This window comes from Acinonyx jubatus, chromosome C2 (genome assembly GCF_027475565.1).
Source record: "Acinonyx jubatus isolate Ajub_Pintada_27869175 chromosome C2, VMU_Ajub_asm_v1.0, whole genome shotgun sequence".
Taxonomy (NCBI): domain Eukaryota; kingdom Metazoa; phylum Chordata; class Mammalia; order Carnivora; family Felidae; genus Acinonyx; species Acinonyx jubatus.
The window spans coordinates 124,730,865-124,750,739 of NC_069384.1; the positions used below are offsets into that span (position 1 = coordinate 124,730,865).

Below are 19,875 nucleotides of genomic sequence, written 5' to 3' on the forward strand. Positions count from 1 at the left end.
CTTTAGCTTCCTTCATCTTGGTACACTATAGGAAGGAAGTCAGAAGATGTTTTGGAACTACAGTAGGCAGTTTAAGGGTACCTGGATCATAAATGGATTAATCTGAGGCAATGGCAAGAGTCAGCAGGTGGGGATTCAAATTACCAAGAACAGCAACAACACTGAAAACTAGGTATTACATTTGGGGGTTAAATATTCAGTAGTTAATTTACTGTGTATTCACAGAAGGGGCGCACCCTGTCCCCATCCCCCAAAAGAGAAGCTAGTAGCAGCTATTCATACAAGAAAGCAGTTTTAAAGGGTTTTTAAACATGGGGTTGAAACATACGAAAGCAGTTTTAAACATAGTGTGTACCCCACTACAGTGGTGACACTTTTTACTATGTCTCTTGCTCACTGATGTATCCCAAGTGAATGAATATAGTTTCATTTGTTTTTATCATATTTAATGTGAATAATCACTTACTGGACTGAAAAATAATGAGCCTCACTATGTGTTAGTAAGGGTGCTAAATACAGGTAAACATAACACAGTTTATACTTCAAAGAGTTTTATAGCCCAGTACAGACAGGACATACTACAGGCCGTGGGCCAAATGTGGCCTGTCCCCTGTTTTTATAATAAAGTTTTAATGGAACACAGCCATGCTCAATAATTTATGTGCTATATAGGGCTGCTTTTATATTAAGTGTCAGAGTTAAGTGGTTGGGACAGACACTGCATGGCTGATGGAGCCTAAAATATTACTATCTGACCCTTTACACAAAAAGTTTGCCAATCCCTGGCTTCGTAAGGTAACCCCATGGTCTTGTTTGTCAATAACCCTATTTGTCTTTTCTGGGTAACTAGTCTTGTGCCCCTTTTTTGTCATGAACACTGATCACCAAATTCTTTACAGGCTTTATTTTCATATCCTGACATCTTTGACCTGGTCTTGGTCCTTATTTTACAACTTTTCTATTTATGCCCATTTTAAAAATGTGTATTTGGCAGGTAATACTGAATGAGTTTTATGGATGTACTACTAGTTTTTCTGTGGCTTCAGTTTCTGGCTGTGGTTATCTTAAGGGTATTTCATAGCTGTAGATAAAAGGACAACTAAATTTAGTCTTTCTCTCGACATGTAAAGTTGTGATACGTAATAAAAAGGAATCACAAAAATGAAGAAAGCTAAAGGAGAAGTCAGAGTTATAGGGGCAAAATAGTGACTGTTAGGACCAAAGGGACAAACTTAACTTCCAACATTATTCCAAAATGCAGATGAAGGACAAAATCTACCATGCTGCATGTCAGATCTACAGTAGCTACATATTCGTGTGTGTAGGAACTAAACTCTGACCTTTCTCCACTGACTATAATCATGTTGAGATACTTGGTTCTTAAGGCACAGTCTACATTTAAGATCTGTTTTTCTTCTCAAGATGTTAGAGTAAGTCAACTTTGAGCCTTTGTGCCTTTGAGAAAACTTCTTTCTAATATGGCTTATATGATAAATTCACCATCTTAATTATGCCAGCCTTGTTGAAAATTTTTCATTGTTGAGATTTTGCCGACCAGGGTGTAAAACATCTTAATTCCTTGAAATTTTGGTTTCAGTACTACCAGGAAGAAAAAACCAAAAAATGAAAAACTTCAGCCAGGCTAGTTAAGCAGCTTGCAAAATGGATATGAAAGAATCTAGCCCCAAGATATAACTTAAGTCTCAGTATAATCTTATCACCTGACCCATTTGAATTCCTTTCCATAGCTACTTTAGGGAAAAGTGTTCATGATGCCAAGCTGCTTTCTGAAAATAAGAGACAATACTGTTTCATTTAGGAAAAAGTGTTTGAAAAGAAGTACCATATACTTAGTTTATATATAGCTTATCCTGGACTAAGTGGCAGATTACTCTTCTGTTTTCTCACCTCTGTAATTCAGGTACTCTGGCTTGTAAGGGAATTTATAAGTGAAGTACCATCCTATTAAAAGTTGTAGAGGTACTCCCTAAATATTCTAGTTTCTTAAAATTGCAGTCTGGATAATCAGCATATCTTGTTCTTGGGTTATTGTTTTTCAGAGTCCATCAGGTTGACTGGCTGTTTTGTTTATATGTAAATATACTTGAGTAATTTGAGTTTCAAATATCTTACCTCCATAATGCCTGTTTCCTCAACATAGTAATTTTCTCAATTTATAGAAAAAAGTCATTATAGCAGAATGGTTAAGAGCACAGACTAGAAGCACACTGCTTTGGTCTTTGGGCCTGCATTTAACATCTTTGTGCCTGTTTCTTCATATATAAAATGGGAGTGATAATAATATCAGTACCCATCACAGTTATGAGGACTAGTTGAATTTAATTCATGAAAAGCTAAGATTAGTGCCTGGTGCACAGTAAGTGCCAGTAAATGTTAACTTTATTACTATTGAATTCTAGCCCAGAAAAATACCGCATACAAAATGCTCTTGTTTATTCAGTGTAAGTTGAACATATTTAATTTTTTTCACAATGACTTTGCAACTATTACAACAGGAGAGAAAGTATTTCATTCCAGAATACGTGGAATGTAATAAGTTTTCTCAAATTTTAAAATAGCCAGTGGCTTATATTTAAATTTTTTAAGTTTATTTCTTTATTTTGAGAGAGAGAGAGTGCGCCAGGGAGGGGCAGAAAGTGGGGGAGGGAGGGCTTGTGGGTAAGAGAATCCCAAGCAGCTTCTGCACTGTCAGCAAGAGCCCAGCATGGGGCTCGAATTCACGAACTGTAAGATCATGGCCTGAGCTGAAACCAAGAGTCAGATACTGAAACCAACTGAGCCACCCAGGTGCCCCTCAGTGGTTTATATTTTAAAGGAGTTCAAGTAAATTACTAATTTTTGTGCTTTTAAAACTAAGCTCTTATTATTGGCCCTATTTAGAATCTTTTTATGTTTTTATTTTTTCTTATCCTTATTCTTGTTTTTTAAGAGACATTAAGAATAAAGCCCATTCTCTGAAACTTACCTTAATACTTGAGCTTTAAGCTGGCAAACCCTGAACCTCTTTTAAAGTTTTGATTGAACATCCTGAAAATTTCTCAAGATATTTATTACCACATATCCCAGAAGTGGTTGCCTGCCTTAACTTAGCACAATCACAGCCTTGGGAGTCATCATTCCAACTATTTTAATCAAATGAAATATTGTAAAGTGAATAAAAGCACTGTATTCTGAAATCTACAAGAACCTGTCTCTTCCCAGCTGTTTAAAGGGCTTTACCATATAAGATTTAGTTAAAATATATAGTATCTCTGCCCATTTACCTAAAACTATTAGTTTTATATTTCTCTTAATGGAATCGAACTGACTATAATTAAATTAATTTTCTTGAGCACTCAGATAATATTTAAGTTGCATCCAAATCTAGTGCAAACTTTACTGCTAAAGGACTTTAGCTTCTATTTTCTTGGTTGCTTCCCATTTCCAGTTTCTTCTTAAAATACTTCTACTGATTAGTCATTGGTAGGCGGCTTACTTAGTTGCGATGTTAATTTATAATTCTTCAAAAGAATTGGCAAGTTACCATTTTACATAAGACACATCTGCTTTATGATCGACCTTTAAAGGAATATTTGGTTTCAACTCCAAAGATAGCTGATTCCCTAGACTGCTTCTTTGCACGCTGAGAAATTTAAGGAAATAAAGGAGCATTAATACCTCCTAGCACCATTTTTTCAAACTCTGTTTAGAGTTTGATAAAATGAAGATATTACACATTGACCCTAGGATTGTGATATTATCTGTATTACGTATACTTGCATTTCATTCAGTAAGTATTTATTAAACACCTGCCGTGTGCCAAGCACTATTCTAGGTACTAGCAATGGAACAGTGAACATTCATTCTTTGAATAGTGGGAGGTTTATTATCACTTAGCACCTGTCTTGTTCTCGTTTGAGTGCCTATGAGTGAATTCAGCAGAATCACAGAGTACCATAGAATCTCATAGTTCAGCTGTCTTGTTTATAGATTTTTAAACTCTGTAATTCTGAGACATAAAATAATTGACTAAGATCATAGAGCTAGTCAGTAGCATGGCTTGCTTTTTTTCTTTCAGTTACTTATTCAGCAAAGAGTTGCCTTCTTTTTCTTCCATTCAAGAAAATGGAAGATTTCCACTGCAGTCTGACTTCAGCCCTTTTAATTCCATTAAAAGTTTTCTCCCCAAAATCACTCACAACCTCATCATTGTTTTATGGGATACTTTCTAATCCTTAGCTTGTCTTTTCTGTTATGGCATTTGTCACTATTAAATTACTATCTCCATTTTTTAATGTTTTTTTTTCCTTAAAAACATTTTCTGGGGCACCTGGATGGCTCAGTTGGTTAAGCATCCAACTGTTGATTTCAGCTCAGGACATGAGCTGATGGTTTGTGAGAGTGAGCCCCACATCTAGCTCTGTGCTGACAGCATGGAGCCTGCTTGGATTATCTCTCTACCTCTCTCTCTCCGCCTCTCCCATCCACTCACATGTGTGCATACCCTTTCTCTCAAAATAAACATTTAGGTGCAGCTGAGGGGCTCAGTTGGTTAAGCCTCTGTTGATTTTGGTTCAGGTCATGATCTCATGGTTTGTGAATTCGATCCTTGGAGTCAAGTTGAGATTCTCTCTCTCTGCTCCTCCCCTGCTCTTGGTTTCTCTCTTAATAAGTAAACTTTAATAAGTAAATAAACATTTTTTAGAAAACCATTTTTTAATGTTTTCTTTCCAGAATATGCCATATTCTTCTGGTTTTTATTCCTACTCATACCATTTCTTAGATTTCTTCATATGCTCTTCTTTCTTATCCATCTGTTAAATGTTGGTGTTCCCCAAGATACTTTTGTCCACCTTCTCTACATATCCTCATTGAGTGATCTCATCTTCTTCCATCATGTCTGTTGCCGTTTAAATGCCGAGGACTGCCAAATCTTTATTCTTGCTTAAATTCTTTCCCATGGCCTTTGAACTCTTATATTCAATGGCCTACTAAACATCAGTAGGATATTTTTCAGGAATCTCAGATCATCATCTCTAAAATTGAACTATTATGTTAGCATTTTTGTGAACTATTACATTAACTATTTCAGTGATAAACACCATAATCCACCTAATAGGTGACTACCTGGAAATTTAGGACTCATCAACAGCCCCATTCTGATTAGTTCCTAAATTCTATGCTGCTGCTTTATAATTTCTCTTTAGTCTATTCACATCTTCACTGCCAACATTTTATTTTCAGACCCTCATTCTAAATTATTCCTATGGCCTTTGTTAATATGTAAGGGAACCAAAGAATAATGATTAAGAACATGGACTACTTTAGAGTCACAAGAGTAAGATAATCCTACATTTGGATCCTTACCCTATCACTTAGAATCCATGGGTGTTCTGAAGTTGTTTCCTCATGGGTATAAAAGAAATATTAACACTTACTTCATATGGTGATTGTGAGATTTAAATTTATGGACCGTAGAACACAGTACTTAGTACATAATTAGCACTCAGAAGATTGTATTTATTAACTAGCCTCCCTATTCCATATCATTCTCCATTCTGCTTATAATATTATTCTTTAAAACAAAATTGTAGCACTCTCATAATAAAGATTCTTCTACAGTAGTTCGTTATTGCTAGTAGGATAATAACCAGATGATTTAACACGGAATTTTAAGTGATCTCCTGTTTAAATGGAAATAAATCCTGTTTTCCTCTTCAGCTTTCTCTCTTGCCACTCACCTCCGTATTTGTGTCCCAGCCACAATAAATTAACAGCCTCTCACAAGCATGTTCAGGCTTTTGAACATTTTGTGCCCTCTGGGATACCTTTTTCTATATAGCTGGATAATTTTTAGTTGTTCAGAGCTCAGCTTACATGTTACCTTCTTTGGGAGCCCTTCTGTGACTACTTTTGACTCTGGATTAGGCTTTCCAACATAGTATTTCTTACATTCTGTTGCAGCTGACTGTTCTCTTGTCTGTTTCCCCTAATGTATAATGAATCTTTGAAATTAGAGAAGGTCAAAGAATGTTGAGTTTTGGTTATTGGGTGCTCATCTGCAGGAACATGAAAAGTTTTTAAGACAGCATTTTTTTTTTTTTTTTTTTACTATTCTGCACAAAATGAGCTTATTCCTTCTTCCAAATACTACACTCATGATAGCAAAAGGAAATGTGTATAATTTTTTAAGTATCTTTATTTGGGATGTGAAGATCCCCAAAAGGAATTAGTACTGTCATCTGCACAAAGAGTAGCTTTAAGAACTTTAGTAACAGAATACTTTTTAGAAGTGATTTCTACATCAGCCTAATTTAATTACTCTTCATTACTATTTTAAATATCGATGTAATACTGAATTATCTCATGTGTCTTCCTCATTAGTGAGAATATGAGCTCTGATATCAGACAATCCTGGCTTCAAACTCTTGCTAATAATGACTACTACTAATCAATACAAATGTTAGATTATGTAACACTAAGCCCTCAAACCAGTGCCTGACACATTTAGGTGCTTGATAAATTTAAATTTCCTTTTATACTTTTTAAATGTTTCACATTGAATATTATATGGCCATCTAATTAAATCCTGTTCACTCATTCAATTTTAAATTAAAGCCCATCCTTTTATAAAAGTCCCTCCAGCTCAGCTCTCTCTGCTACAGTTAGAGGTAGAGATAGTACAAAAAAAAAAAAAAAAAATTGAACATTTAATTACTCTGTGATTAGCCTAACTCCCTGCTAGGATGTTAACCCCTTGAGGGCAAGGACACTGTTTTAAAATTATTTTTTCTCAAAAAACATTTAGTTTTCTTCCCTTGACATTTTGCAGAGTGCTGAGAATATGGGGGAAATTAAGTGCACATTTGTTGCTTAATGATTTTTTTTCAGTGTGCTGCTCTGCCCCCTCACCTTACTACCAACTAGTATGTATTTTGGAATGTCTAACAATTTTAATATTAACCCAAGTAAACCATATTTATAAAGGAAAACATGTTGGAGGAAATCATACTGAGCATTCCATAGCTAAATAGAATTGAGTGTTTGGGATTATGCCCTTCCATTAGGATAACTAGGAAATAACTATATGATTTGGTTCCCAACAATAAATTTGGTTTTATGAATTTCCTTAACAGTAAGTCAATTGGCTATTTCCATTTATTATTTCTTACGGATCAGGTTTATAGGATATTGTAATTCATGTTTGCAAATTTGAATGTGTCTTACAGGAGGATTTGTTGGTATTGAGGAAAACAGTGAAATCCTTTTTGGCTGTTTGCCAACAGTGCCTATCTAATGTTAATACTCCAGTGAAGGAACAGGTAAGAAATTATCAGTTAAGAGCTCTCAATAAAAATAACTAAATTCATTGAAGAACAGTAAGAAGATGTAAATTTTTTATGACAGTTCTTAACATACAGATCTATCCCTAACATTTAAGGAACCTGGGACAAAAATATGGATGTCTGAATATTTAACTTAACAAAGCAAGCTAACAGATTTGTTTTATGTCTTTTTATCTAGACAAATACACTATCATAATGACCTGGTTCCATAATTCCTGATTCCTGGGACTTCTATCCCAAAACTGGGAGGGTTGAAGCTGGCCTGTGGTCCACCCTCCTCTGACCTTACCCTCTTCTCATCACACCAGGAAGAACTTCTCACACATGCATGTAAACACTTCAGCCTATAAATCCAAACTATCAACATTATCCCCTCAAACAGCCACCCTGAGACCTGGAGTACACACACAAATGATATAGTCTCCCCAGAGAAGAGGGCTGTGCAGGCTTTGATAGCAGAATCAGGTCTCTTAGGGCAAGGAATCCCTGAGTCCCTGTACTTGGATAGTAGGAGTGCAGGTGGATATATCCCACTGGTTTAGCAGACTCCTCAATCCTTGGGAAGGGCAGCACAGCCCAAAGAGGGTCAAAGCAGAGCCCGAGGCAGTACTGTTTCCATGAAGCGATTTTTTAAAACTGTTTAATTATACTATTCTTCTGGTAAGTACTTTTATATACTGTTTTATATAAAAACTTCTATATACTGTTTTATATAAAAGAATACTTTTTTCCATATTGTTCTTTTCATCGTAATGTTGGACTAGAAAATGTCTAGTTAATTAGAATACTGTAGTACTCACATTTTGCTATCCCTTCTAAGTAGGTTATCACATCTATTAGTTATCTATTAAGTTATCAGCATCTAACTTAAATGGGAACAGAGATGGTCTTCTCTAAACCTTACTCTCTAAACCTGCTGAACCCCATCAGTGAGTGCTGTCTAAAACTACCTAGCTTAGGACATTTAAACCAAAAATTCATTGTTTGTGCATCATCACTGGTGATGTCCAAAACTGTGGCCTGCCTCTCCCTCTGCCTCTCCCTCTGTCTCTGCCCCTGCCCTCTGCCCTCTGCCTTGCCCTCACCCTCTCCCTCCCCCTGGATTCTCCCTCTCCCTCTCCCTCTCTCTTTCTCTCTCTATATATATCCATCCCCCTGGATTCTCTTCATGCTCCCCTTTTCAAGTGGCTCTTTCTGAATATCTTTAGACATTTAGTAGTTCATGGTGGTGTAGTCAGAGCATGAACTGCCATGATTCTTGCTGGAGGTAGACAGCCAAGTATGCACTCATCTGCAAATACATACCAAAATTGTGTTTTCCCATAGAAATCAATATTTAGAACAGTGTAAGTGAATTGTTTTGAGTTACCAGAGCCCTCGATTATCCTACAACAAAATCATTCAGTTACAGTAAACTGATAACACAGACTCATTTCATACCATCCATTAAATAGGGCAAATTTGACAACATTATCATACTGTTTCTTTAGGAAATGTATTGAAAATTCCCTTATGTGATTAAACTTGTGGCAAGCTTTCATATAGTGATTTTTATGTGAATGGTCTTAAATTCAATTTTAAACCTACTGAAAGATTTTTTTTTTTTAAGTTTATTTTTGAGAGAGAGAGAAAGAGCACAAGCTGAGGAGGGGCAGAGAGAGAGGGAGACACAGAATGTGAAGCAGGCTCCAGGCTCTGAGCTGTCAGCAGAGCCTGATGCAGGGCTCAGACCCATGAACCATGAGATCATGACCTGAGCTGAAGTCAGACACTTAACCAACTGAGCCACCCAGGCACCCCCACGTTAGATTTTTTTAAAGCAGAATCCTTAAATAGTAGCTTTAAGATTTAGAGTACTGCATTGTAATTTGTTGAATAATACAGTTTGTCTTAAGATTTATGCTTATTATTTGATTAAGAAGTGTATGATTGATTTCTGTCCTCTGTAATAATTTATTTTGTTCATTTTGTATTTCCACAATTAGCTTTAAGTCATTTTTCTTAACTTCAAGTCAAAATCTCTTAACTGTTTTGAGTTAATACAGCCATGTAAAAGAAATAGATTATGTTTAGGGAGGAAAAGTCTTAAATGGGACTAGTATTTAATGAGAAAAAGTATATTCAATAAGTTTGGAAATTAAAACTACTCAGTTTCTGTTATGGTATTGTTAATGAAGTACATTTAATTTAGTATGTTTTCATTAACATTGATCTCTAGTTATAGTTCTATTTATATATTACATTACTGATGAATTAATTCCCTTTGCATTCTAGGCATTCATGTTACTCTGTGATCTTCTGATGATATTTAGCCACCAATTAATGACAGGTGGCAGGGAAGGCCTCCAGCCTTTGGTGTTTAATCCAGATACTGGACTCCAGTCTGAACTCCTCAGTTTTGTGATGGATCATGTTTTCATTGACCAAGACGAAGAGAACCAGAGCATGGGTATTTTTAGTTATTATCTCATCAATATAATATTGATTTTTTTTTTAACCGATCACAAAAGATACTAGGAAAAAATTCAAATTCAGTCCTAAAAAGTACTAGCATTTCTCTCTTTTAAAAAAGAGTTAATGCATTCATGTGGTTCAGGAACCAACAAGAATAAAAATGTACACAGTGAAAGTCTCCCTTCTTTAGAATAGTACCCCAGAGGTCTTTCCCTGTCACTACATACAGAGCTTCTTTATTCTTTTTCCAACAGCTATAGCATAATTATTCGTTATAGCATAATTTATGTCATCTGTCTCCTATTGATTGATGTTAGGCTACTTTCCAATCTTTTTTTTCTAATGTTTATTCATTTTTTGAGAGGGAGAGAGTGTGCATGAGCGTGTGAGCGGAGGAGGGGCAGAGAGAGGGAGACAGAATCTGAAGCAGGCTCCAGGCTCTGAACTGTCAGCACAGAGCCCAACATGGGGTCAAAGTCACTAACTGCGAGATCATGACCTGAGCTAAAGTTGGACACTTAACAGACTGAGCCACCCAGGCACCCCTAGTTTTCAATCTTCTGCTTATTATAAATTATACTACAGTAAATGTGTACATTTGTCATTTCCCACATGTGCAAAATGTATATATAGGATAGATATGTTCCTAATTGAACTATGTCCAGGTTCACAATTTCTCTAAAGGAAAGCATCCAAGTTCCTTTCTATTCCTGAGAATGACCATATATTTCTTAACAAAATGTAACTGTAAGGTATTAAGTGCTAAAAGACTGTTATCAAACCTTACCAGTCAAAATTATGCTAAACCTGCATAATGATAACATAGCATAATTAGGCTGACTATAAATAAATGTTATATAGGATATTTGTGAAATAGATTATTTCAGCTGTTTAAGATCTGTATATCTAATCTGCAGATCTGTCTGGTGCTATTAGAGTATTCTTTACTTAACAGAACATTTTAGAAAATACTCAATTGTGAAACAAAATCTCTAGAGTCCATTTTAATCACAGGAGATAAAATTTACCTACTACTTGTTTTAAGCAAAAAGATTTCCAACTTCTCGAAGCCTTGGTGCTTCACAGCAGGAGTAATTAATGGAAAGGGAAGAGAAAAGTTGAGTAAGTTCTTTTCTGAATATATACATGTGAAGAAGGAAAGAAAGAACACTCTCCAAGTATGGGCAGGCCAAGACATAGGAGCGTCAGTACAGAGCCTAAAACAAACATTAACATGTGAACATCTGGAGCCTTATGAAGAAATTTTTTCAGGGATCAAAGATAGACAAGCCAGTGGAACCTGAGAATTAAAAAACTGAGGAAGAAACACTTCTCATTTGGAAAGTATTTGATAGTAAGCTTTGTTTTAAAAAATGTATATATACATAAATGTTTTGCAAAATGTATAATGTAACCATGTTTAGGACAAGCACTGAAAACTAACACCTCCATATATTTCCATTACTCCCCGCATATTTCTTTCTAAAAGAAAACTTTTTCTCTATGTCTTAAACATTTCCAGAAATTTCTTCTCTGTTAAAATATAGCTAATAGCATGTAATTGAAATTAGAAGAGATAGCATCTTCAAGATTGACAGACAACAGTATTATTAGGATAAAAATATCAGAAAAAGAATTTATATATGATTTGCTTATCTTACGCAGTCTTTGCTGTGACAGTCTCTTGGAAGTAGGAACCTTGGTACCTACTAAATGTATAATCAGTGCAACTAAATATACCACCCTAAAATAATCACAATTTTTATCTTATCTAAAACTGAATGGTACTACTTGTAAAGTTATAAGCCAGTGTTTGATTATACAGATTGTCTATTTTGTTTTGCCTTGTATAAAGGGCCAAAGTTCATAACGAATTTATTTTCTGTGGTTAGAGGGTGATGAAGAAGATGAAGCTAATAAAATTGAGGCCTTACATAAAAGAAGGAATCTACTTGCTGCCTTCAGCAAACTTATCATTTATGATATTGTTGACATGCATGCAGCTGCAGACATCTTTAAACACTACATGAAGGTATAGTTTCATATCCTTATTTTTCTCCTTCCATCTCAGTGGCAGAGAAATTTGCAATTAAAATGAAAAGATGAGAACAGAAGCTAAAATTCACAGCTTTTACCTATGTATTGTTGATGATTTTCTGATATATTTAAAGTTTCTCTCTTTTATAGAAGTATAAGCTTTTTGTCAATCTGTTCCATTATATCAACCCCATAATGTGGGAGATCTTCACATTTATTGGAAGAACACCTTTTTGTTTCCATGAAGCTTTATAGACTCTCTTGATAACATGGAAGAAACCTAATCTCTCTTCCTTATGACATCTCTTCAAGACATTTTTATAAGTATGCCTACTATATACCATGCTGCCTGCCAGGCACTGAAGTTATAAAGATTTTCTTTAATTCCATTCTAAAGTAGTCTAAAGGCAAAAAGACTGTCAACAATTAGACAATTGCATTATATAGTATAACCAAGGTATGTATAGGGGTTCCTGGAAATATATAAAACAGACAATATATGTTTCTTTATATATTCTAAAGAAATATAAGGGTTAATGGAAATTGCTTAGAGGTGACTTCGGAACTAAGTCTAAGACATTAAGCATAAATTAGTAAGCAAAGAAGTAGTGGGAGGACTTGTGGGCAGATTGAACTTCATGTACAGACAAAGGAATGTGAATTCTTTGTGGGAAGTGCAAGTAATTTGATGTGACAACATACACTGCTTATGAAAGTGGAGCAAGAGATAAGATTTAAAGAAGGTGTCATTAGTGACTATATGCTGTGTGAGAAGCTTGAATTTTTTTCCTCAGGGTGGTAAGGAAACGCTGAAGGGTTTTAAACCATTCTTCCTATGATAGGATTTTGGTAGGTACTCACCTTCCTGGCTATTTGCTTTCCTTAAGCTCCATTTTGTTCCCGACCCTCTAAAAAAGCATTGCTCAGAAATCTTTATGACAGGCAGACTTCTCAGTTTATGTGTTTTTACCTTGTTCTCCTGACACAGATAGTGTTTTGTTTTGCGCATGTTCAGAATATTGTGTGTGCCATTGATCCACTTGCATCTTTATCCATGTTTAGTTATGTATGGTCCAGTTCTAGGTAGGATAAATAGTAATTAATTCATCATATTTTGCTGAACAACTGCCGTGTGACCAACACTGTGTTGATAGCCAGAGATTTAAATAAAACATGATTTCTGCACTAAGGAGCTTACAGGTTAATAGGGAAACTGAAATACAAGCATAATATAATGTAACATGGTAATAATGAGTGGCTGCCTTTGTTCTGTGCAATTTATATATGAGATACTGTTCTGAGGCTCTTTCATAATGTTTGTTGTTTACAGTAATCCTGTCATTTACAGATAAGGAAATTAAGGCTCAAAGAGGTTAAGTAACTTTCCATGGTCACATAACTATTATAAATAGCAAAAACTGGAATTTGATTCTAGGTTTGTCTAGCTTCCAAGCTTAGCTCTTCCCACTAGACCATAAAACCTCAGCACAATTATTGTAGTGGTAGATGTACAAATTACAAAGCAAACACAGGATATAGAGAGAGACCTAAGTGAAAGGAGTCTGAGATGGCTTCCTAGCATAATATCTAAACATTATGTTTGGATGGATAAATATGAGTATACCATGGTTTTTCCTTTTCATCCCTTTATAATACTGTATTGATTTCAAGAAATGAGCCTTATCCAAAATTTATTATCATCCTTAGCAATTGTTGTGCTTCTCATTAAAAGCTGTAATCTTTTTGAGAGTATTCTGATAGTTATTTGCTAGTCTTTGTTATATACCCTTAGGTATGTATATATAGCTTTTTGCCCCAGTTCTCTGTATGACCATTACAAATCTGAATTTATTAGAGATCTCCCTGTTTAACCACTTTAGTGTATTATTGTATCTTTCTCTTTTTTTGCACCTTATATCATGGACGCATAGCCATCTTTTTTGTAAATTATAAAAATCCAATTACTAAGCTAATATATTACTTTTTCACATAAGTTGTAGGTTTTTAAGCTTTCACTTGGAAATAACATCCAGATTTAATGGCTTTAAATAAGGGTTTTTTAAATTATTTACTCACAAGGAAAATTTTTTAAATCCTATATCAAAAAACTGAATTATAAAGAAATTAGTTAGATTTTTCTCAGTCACTATCGAACAAGTCATTGTTTTTATTTTTTATAATAGTAACATACACACATGTGGTGGTGACAGGGAATAAGATACAACACAAAAGTATTTAAAGTTAAGTCTGTGACCCTAATCTGCCCTTCCCACTTATTTAGGCTCACTCCCCAGAGGTAAGCAGTTTTAATTGTTCTGGTTTAGTTCTTTGCTAAGTTTCTACCAAAGTTCTGTTTGTTGATTTGTTACCTTTTAAGTGATGTCTATTGAATCCGTATTACAGAGAATAAGGAATTTTGTTTACCTATCTTCCTCTTCTACAATTCCCGGTTTTCAGTTTTATCGTTAACTTTCACTGTTTCTTAATCTTAAATATCAAATGTGTATTCCTTTAACTTTAGACAATATCTTTTGTCTCTCATTATGTTTAAGATGAAGAAATTAAACACCTCTGAACTCCCCCTTCCATTTTTTTCACCAATCTACTTTGTCTCATGAAATTTCAATAATTTTAAAGCTGTATTTTCTTTCTTTTTCTCATAGTATTACAATGACTATGGTGATATTATTAAGGAAACACTGAGTAAAACCAGACAGATTGATAAAATTCAGTGTGCCAAGACCCTCATTCTCAGTTTACAGCAGGTAAGAAATCTAAAGGAAAGAGGTAAAGGTTAGAATTAATGTTACTGAGCACTTTTATGTGCTTAGTATGTACTAGGTATATTTTACCTCACTTAAACTAGGTCATTGTTTAAGTAATAATAAGTAGTAATCAGTACATTACTATGGATACTTTCTGGTACAAAAACATGTGTTATCTGTCTTTTCTTTTGGAAGATAGTCTTATAGTACACATTTCAAATAATGAAATCCTAAAGTGATCTACTCTTGGACCAGATGAAATGCAAATGGATATTTTAAAAAGTACTCATCTAAAAAGAAAAATACATAAATATTTTTTTAACATATTTAATGAAGAAAGGGCAAGAATAGTATTCAAATAATGAAATTGGTCACATATATAAATCAGAGTCCCTAATAAATGCCTCATGAATTAATACAGAGATTTCAGGGGGTAGGTGGGGCCTTAGGTTTGTGTATGTAAACTTAAATACATTTATATGTCAACCAGCCCTATGAACAAAGTTAAAAAACAAATGACAGGTTGGGGGAAATATTTTCAATCATACATAATAAATCCTACAAATCAATAACAAAAACACATTCCTTAGAAAAGTGAGCAAGGGATATGAAAAGTTACTTTTCAGAAGAGAAATCTTATAAAACAATAACCCTATGAAAAGAGGCATAACTTCATTAATAATTAATAAAGGGATGCCTGGGTGGCTCAGTTGGTTAAGTGTCTGACTTTGGCTCAGGTCATGATCTCGCGTTCTGTGGGTTTGAGCCCCGTGATGGGTTCTGTGCTGACAGCCCAGGGCCTGGAGCCTGCTTCAGATTCTGTGTCTCCCCCACATTCACGCTTTGTCTCTGTCTCTCAAAAATAAATAAAACATTAAAAAAAATTTTTTTAAATAATTGATGAAATACGAATTGAAACAAAGAGATATTTATCACTGATGAACAGATTAGCATGAATTTAAATCATTGTTAATACCAACAGTTGATATAGATGTAGAGAAAAAGGGTCTTTTGTGAAAGAAATTGCTATTGCCAGGGCACCTGGGTGGCTCAGTTGTCAGTTAAGTGTCCGACTCTTGATTTCAGTCCAGGTCGTGATTTCACAATTCGTGAGTTTGAGCCCCACATGACTGTCAGCATAGAGCCCGCTTGGGATTCTCTCTCTCTGCCCCTCCCGTGCTCTCTCTCTGTCTCTCTCTAAAAATAAATGAAGTAAACTTAAAAAAAAAAAATTTTTTTTTAAGAAAATTCTGTTGCCTTCTTGAAATACAATTTTGCAGAATATATCAAACTTGAAGATAAATACTCCTTTGAAAAGTCACTTTTTGCTGCTAGGTATCTATAGAGGTACATGCAGGTACACACAAAGGTATGTATGTAAAATATGTTTTATTGTAGCAGTCTATAATATTGAAAGATTGGAGATTCAGCAGAAGATTGGTTAAAGTGTGAAACTCTGAAGTAGCTAAAAGTTTTAAGACAAAATATTAAGTGAAAAATAGCAAGTTTTGGAGAAAGGGGAAGCTTCATGCACTGTTGGTGGAAATCCAAACTGGTACAGCCACTCTGGAAAACAGTATGGAGGTTCCTCAAAAAGTTAAAAATAAAACTGTCCAATACCCAGCAATTGCACTACTAGGTATTTACCCAAAGAATACAAAAATACTAATTGAAAGAGACACGCACATTCAAAGAGGTACACACACACACACAAAAATATACAATGGAATATTCCTTAGCCATAAAAAAGAGTGAAATCTTGTCATTTGCAGCAGTGTGGATGGAGCTAGAGACCATCATGCTAAGCGAAACAAGTCAGAGAGACACCCCATATGATTTCTCTCATGTGGAATTTAAGAAACAAAACAGATTCTTAACAGAGAACAAACTGAGGGTTGATGGAGGGGAGGTAGGTGGGGGGATGGCTTAAATGGGTGATGGGTAGTAAGGAGGGCACTCGTTGTGATGGGCACTGGGTGTTGTATGTAAGTGATGAATCCCTAAATTCTACACCTAAAATTAATATTACACCCTCTGTTAGCTAACTGGAATTTAAATAAAAACTTGAAAAAGCGGGAAAAAACGGAGCAAGTTTCAGGACAAAATATATAGAATAGTACCATTTATATTAGAAGTTTTGTGTATGTGATATATTGGTGTGTCTAAACTAGTCTAGAAAACCTTGAAACTTTAACATAAATTACCTTTGGAGAGAAGAATGATATTTAATGGGACAGAGGAAGGAGAACTTTTATTTTTATATTACTTGAATTTTGCACAAAGATATATTTTTTGTATTCATTTTAAGTATACATTTTAAAATTTAAGGCTATTGTGTACAACCATTTCTGAAAACATTTTGAAGTTTAAAAATTTATAAGTAATTATCTGTAAATAAATTTGAAAATCTTTTGAAGACCTGCTGTTTCTAGTCATGGCACTCTGTTGGTGAAGAAAATGAGAAGGTGGACAACATAATTACTAGAAGAGCCATTTCAATGGAATAGTATGATTAGAGTGAACTGAGAGATTGGGAGTGAGGAAGTGAAGAAAAACATTGTAAACAATCCTTTTTAGGATCTTTGCCATAAAGAGAATCAAAACGATGTGTTACTAGCTGACATAGGAGATAGAGTTAAGTTATATATATATATATTTTTTTTTTAATGTTGGTTTCTTTTTAAGATGCATGCAGGTAGTAGAGAGGGAATAGTTAAGGATGCAGGACAGAGCAGTAAGCATGAGAGCAAAATTGCTAAATAGGTAAAATGGAGTGAGATCTAGTAAATAAGTAGGGAGTGGCTTTAGATGAAAGCCTGGACTATTCATATCTTGTAGGGCAGACAGATATGTATAGATAAATTTAAGTGTCTGACGTTGGTGGTAGAACAATGATAGCTTTTATATTCTTTAGTACTCCAGATTTATTTCGTTGTTGTGATTTTGATACAATATGTGCAATCTGTGTGTAATTTATAAAATCCCTCCACCCAGCTTAAGAACCTTTTTGTATATTTTGTTGGTGGGTAGGAAAAATCACCCCATATATCCAAATGTCTTTTTTTTTACATAGTGTTCTTGTCTAAAGATATAATCAGTGAAAAAAACCAACGTTCTGAACCCTATATATCGTGTATTGCCATCCTTATGAAACAACAAAAAGAACACATAAATGTTTATGAATATAAAGTGTATTTCTATAAACATATTTCTTTTCCCCCAGCTTAAAATATATTAGTTTTTTGTTAAAAAGAAATAAATTCCTAGGGCACCTGGGTGGCTCAGTCGGTTAAGTGTCAACTCTTGCTTTTGGCTCAGGTCATGACCTCCCAGTTTCATGAGTTCAAGCCTCACGTCAAGCTCTGCTCTGGCAGCATGGGCTGTATGAGCCTGTGTGTGTTTCTCTGTCTCTGCCCCTTCCCCACACGTGCTGTCTCTGTCTCTTGCAAAATAAATAAATAAACTTAAAAAAAAAAAAAATTCCTGTTCACATTTAATCACACAAGTAGCATGAAAATGAGCTCAAGAAATTAGTAATGGTAGATGACTTGGAGAAGGGGAACAGTGTGACTACAGTTAAATATAAGGAGGGAAATTTTACCATGCGCCTTTTAAATATTTTTAAATTATATTACCTATTCTAATAATAATAAAGGAAATAAATATTTCTTAGCTGTAGATTTTTTCCTCTTTTTTTCTTTCAACCAGTTGTTTAATGAACTTGTCCAAGAGCAAGGTCCCAATCTAGATAGGACATCTGCCCATGTCAGTGGCATTAAAGAACTGGCACGTCGTTTTGCCCTTACGTTCGGACTGGATCAGATCAAGACACGAGAAGCAGTTGCCACACTTCACAAGTGAGTGAGCTGACTAAACCCTTTATGTTATAAAGATTTTAGTTTTACTGGAATTTAACTGAAATAAATGTTATTTGGCCCATTTTTAAAGTGACAAATGATAGAATTTTTAAGTTACAATAACTTCAGAGGTTGTGTCATCTAGTTATTCTCAACTAGGAGGGCCTTTTGAATTTGAAAAATACTTCAACTGTCTATTTTTTCATTTATAAAGAATAGAAAGTAAAATTTAACAAAATATCTGGTCAGTCAGTGAGAAAATGTTATAGGAGACATGGGTTTAAAAACACTATACTAATTTGGTCAACCTTATTTCATAACTAAAAACTGAATGACAGAAAATGTTAAATACCTTACGTTTAAATACCTCATATAGCTGCTTGGTCCCGTGACCCAACTCTGAGAACCAAAGTTTCTGACAGTCTAGTGCCCTTTCCAGGGTATTGTGTTACCCCTATAAGATACATACAGGAATTTAGCTTTGTGGTTATTCAGCTATTTTTTATATTATTTGCTACAACTCATACTTTTCTACTGTAAATAATAGAATACTAATAGGTATATATGTCATACAAGTTAACATTGTTTTGCCCTTCAAATTTATCGGATTTTACTTCCTTCAGTGATGATTTTCCTGCCTTTCCAACTACTTTGAAATTCTAACCCATTCAGAGAACTACACTGCTTATCTGGAAAAATAAGAAGTTATTTTCTTTTACTTCAGGGATGGCATAGAGTTTGCCTTTAAATACCAAAATCAGAAAGGACAAGAATATCCCCCTCCTAATCTGGCTTTCCTGGAAGTATTAAGTGAATTTTCTTCTAAACTTCTTCGACAGGACAAAAAGACTGTGTAAGTTACTTTCATCATGATACCCTTGTAATTTTAAATGTTTTATTTTTTGGAAAAATGTTAGTCATCTAGATATAATTACTGTTGATAACATATGCTCTGATTGTTTTAAGGAACCATAGTTTTCTTTCAAGCATCTATATAATTGTTCTTTCACTGTTCACCTTCAGTACTCTAGAATTTGCAAGATTAAATTGAATAAGTGGGCAATGATTTCTTTTCTTATTCCACAATTCAAAGAAGTAGGAACATTGGCTTAGCCATTGTGTAACCCTTTCTTTTCTCCCTCTTACATTAATTATATTTTAGTTTTACAGTTGACTCTTGAACAACATGGGTTAGGGGTGCAGACCTCCTCACAATCAAAAATCGTGTTTTAACTTTTTTTTAATTTAAAATAAAAGGGTATTTATTAAATTTTAAATTTCACACTTTTTAAATGTTATTTTTTATTACTTAAGTATAGTCGACATATGATACTATGTTAGTTTCAGGTATATAATATAGTGACTCAGGAATTCTATACATAACACAGTGCTCACCATGGTAAATTTAGTAACTGT

At 34.5% G+C, this 19,875-nt stretch overlaps 1 protein-coding gene across 4 annotated transcripts in view; it reads left to right on the forward strand.

The window, feature by feature from the left end:
• The window catches only part of STAG1 (stromal antigen 1), a 394,549-nt gene that overhangs the window by 348,918 nt on the left and 25,756 nt on the right, over positions 1-19,875 (forward strand). For all 4 annotated transcript variants that reach the window (XM_027061785.2, XM_053221416.1, XM_027061786.2 and 1 more), the window contains 6 exons: positions 7,230-7,322; positions 9,621-9,795; positions 11,693-11,832; positions 14,501-14,602; positions 18,311-18,459; positions 19,184-19,312. In XM_027061785.2, the coding sequence (XP_026917586.1) occupies positions 7,230-7,322; positions 9,621-9,795; positions 11,693-11,832; positions 14,501-14,602; positions 18,311-18,459; positions 19,184-19,312 (788 nt within the window). The remainder of the gene's footprint in view (positions 1-7,229; positions 7,323-9,620; positions 9,796-11,692; positions 11,833-14,500; positions 14,603-18,310; positions 18,460-19,183; positions 19,313-19,875) is intronic.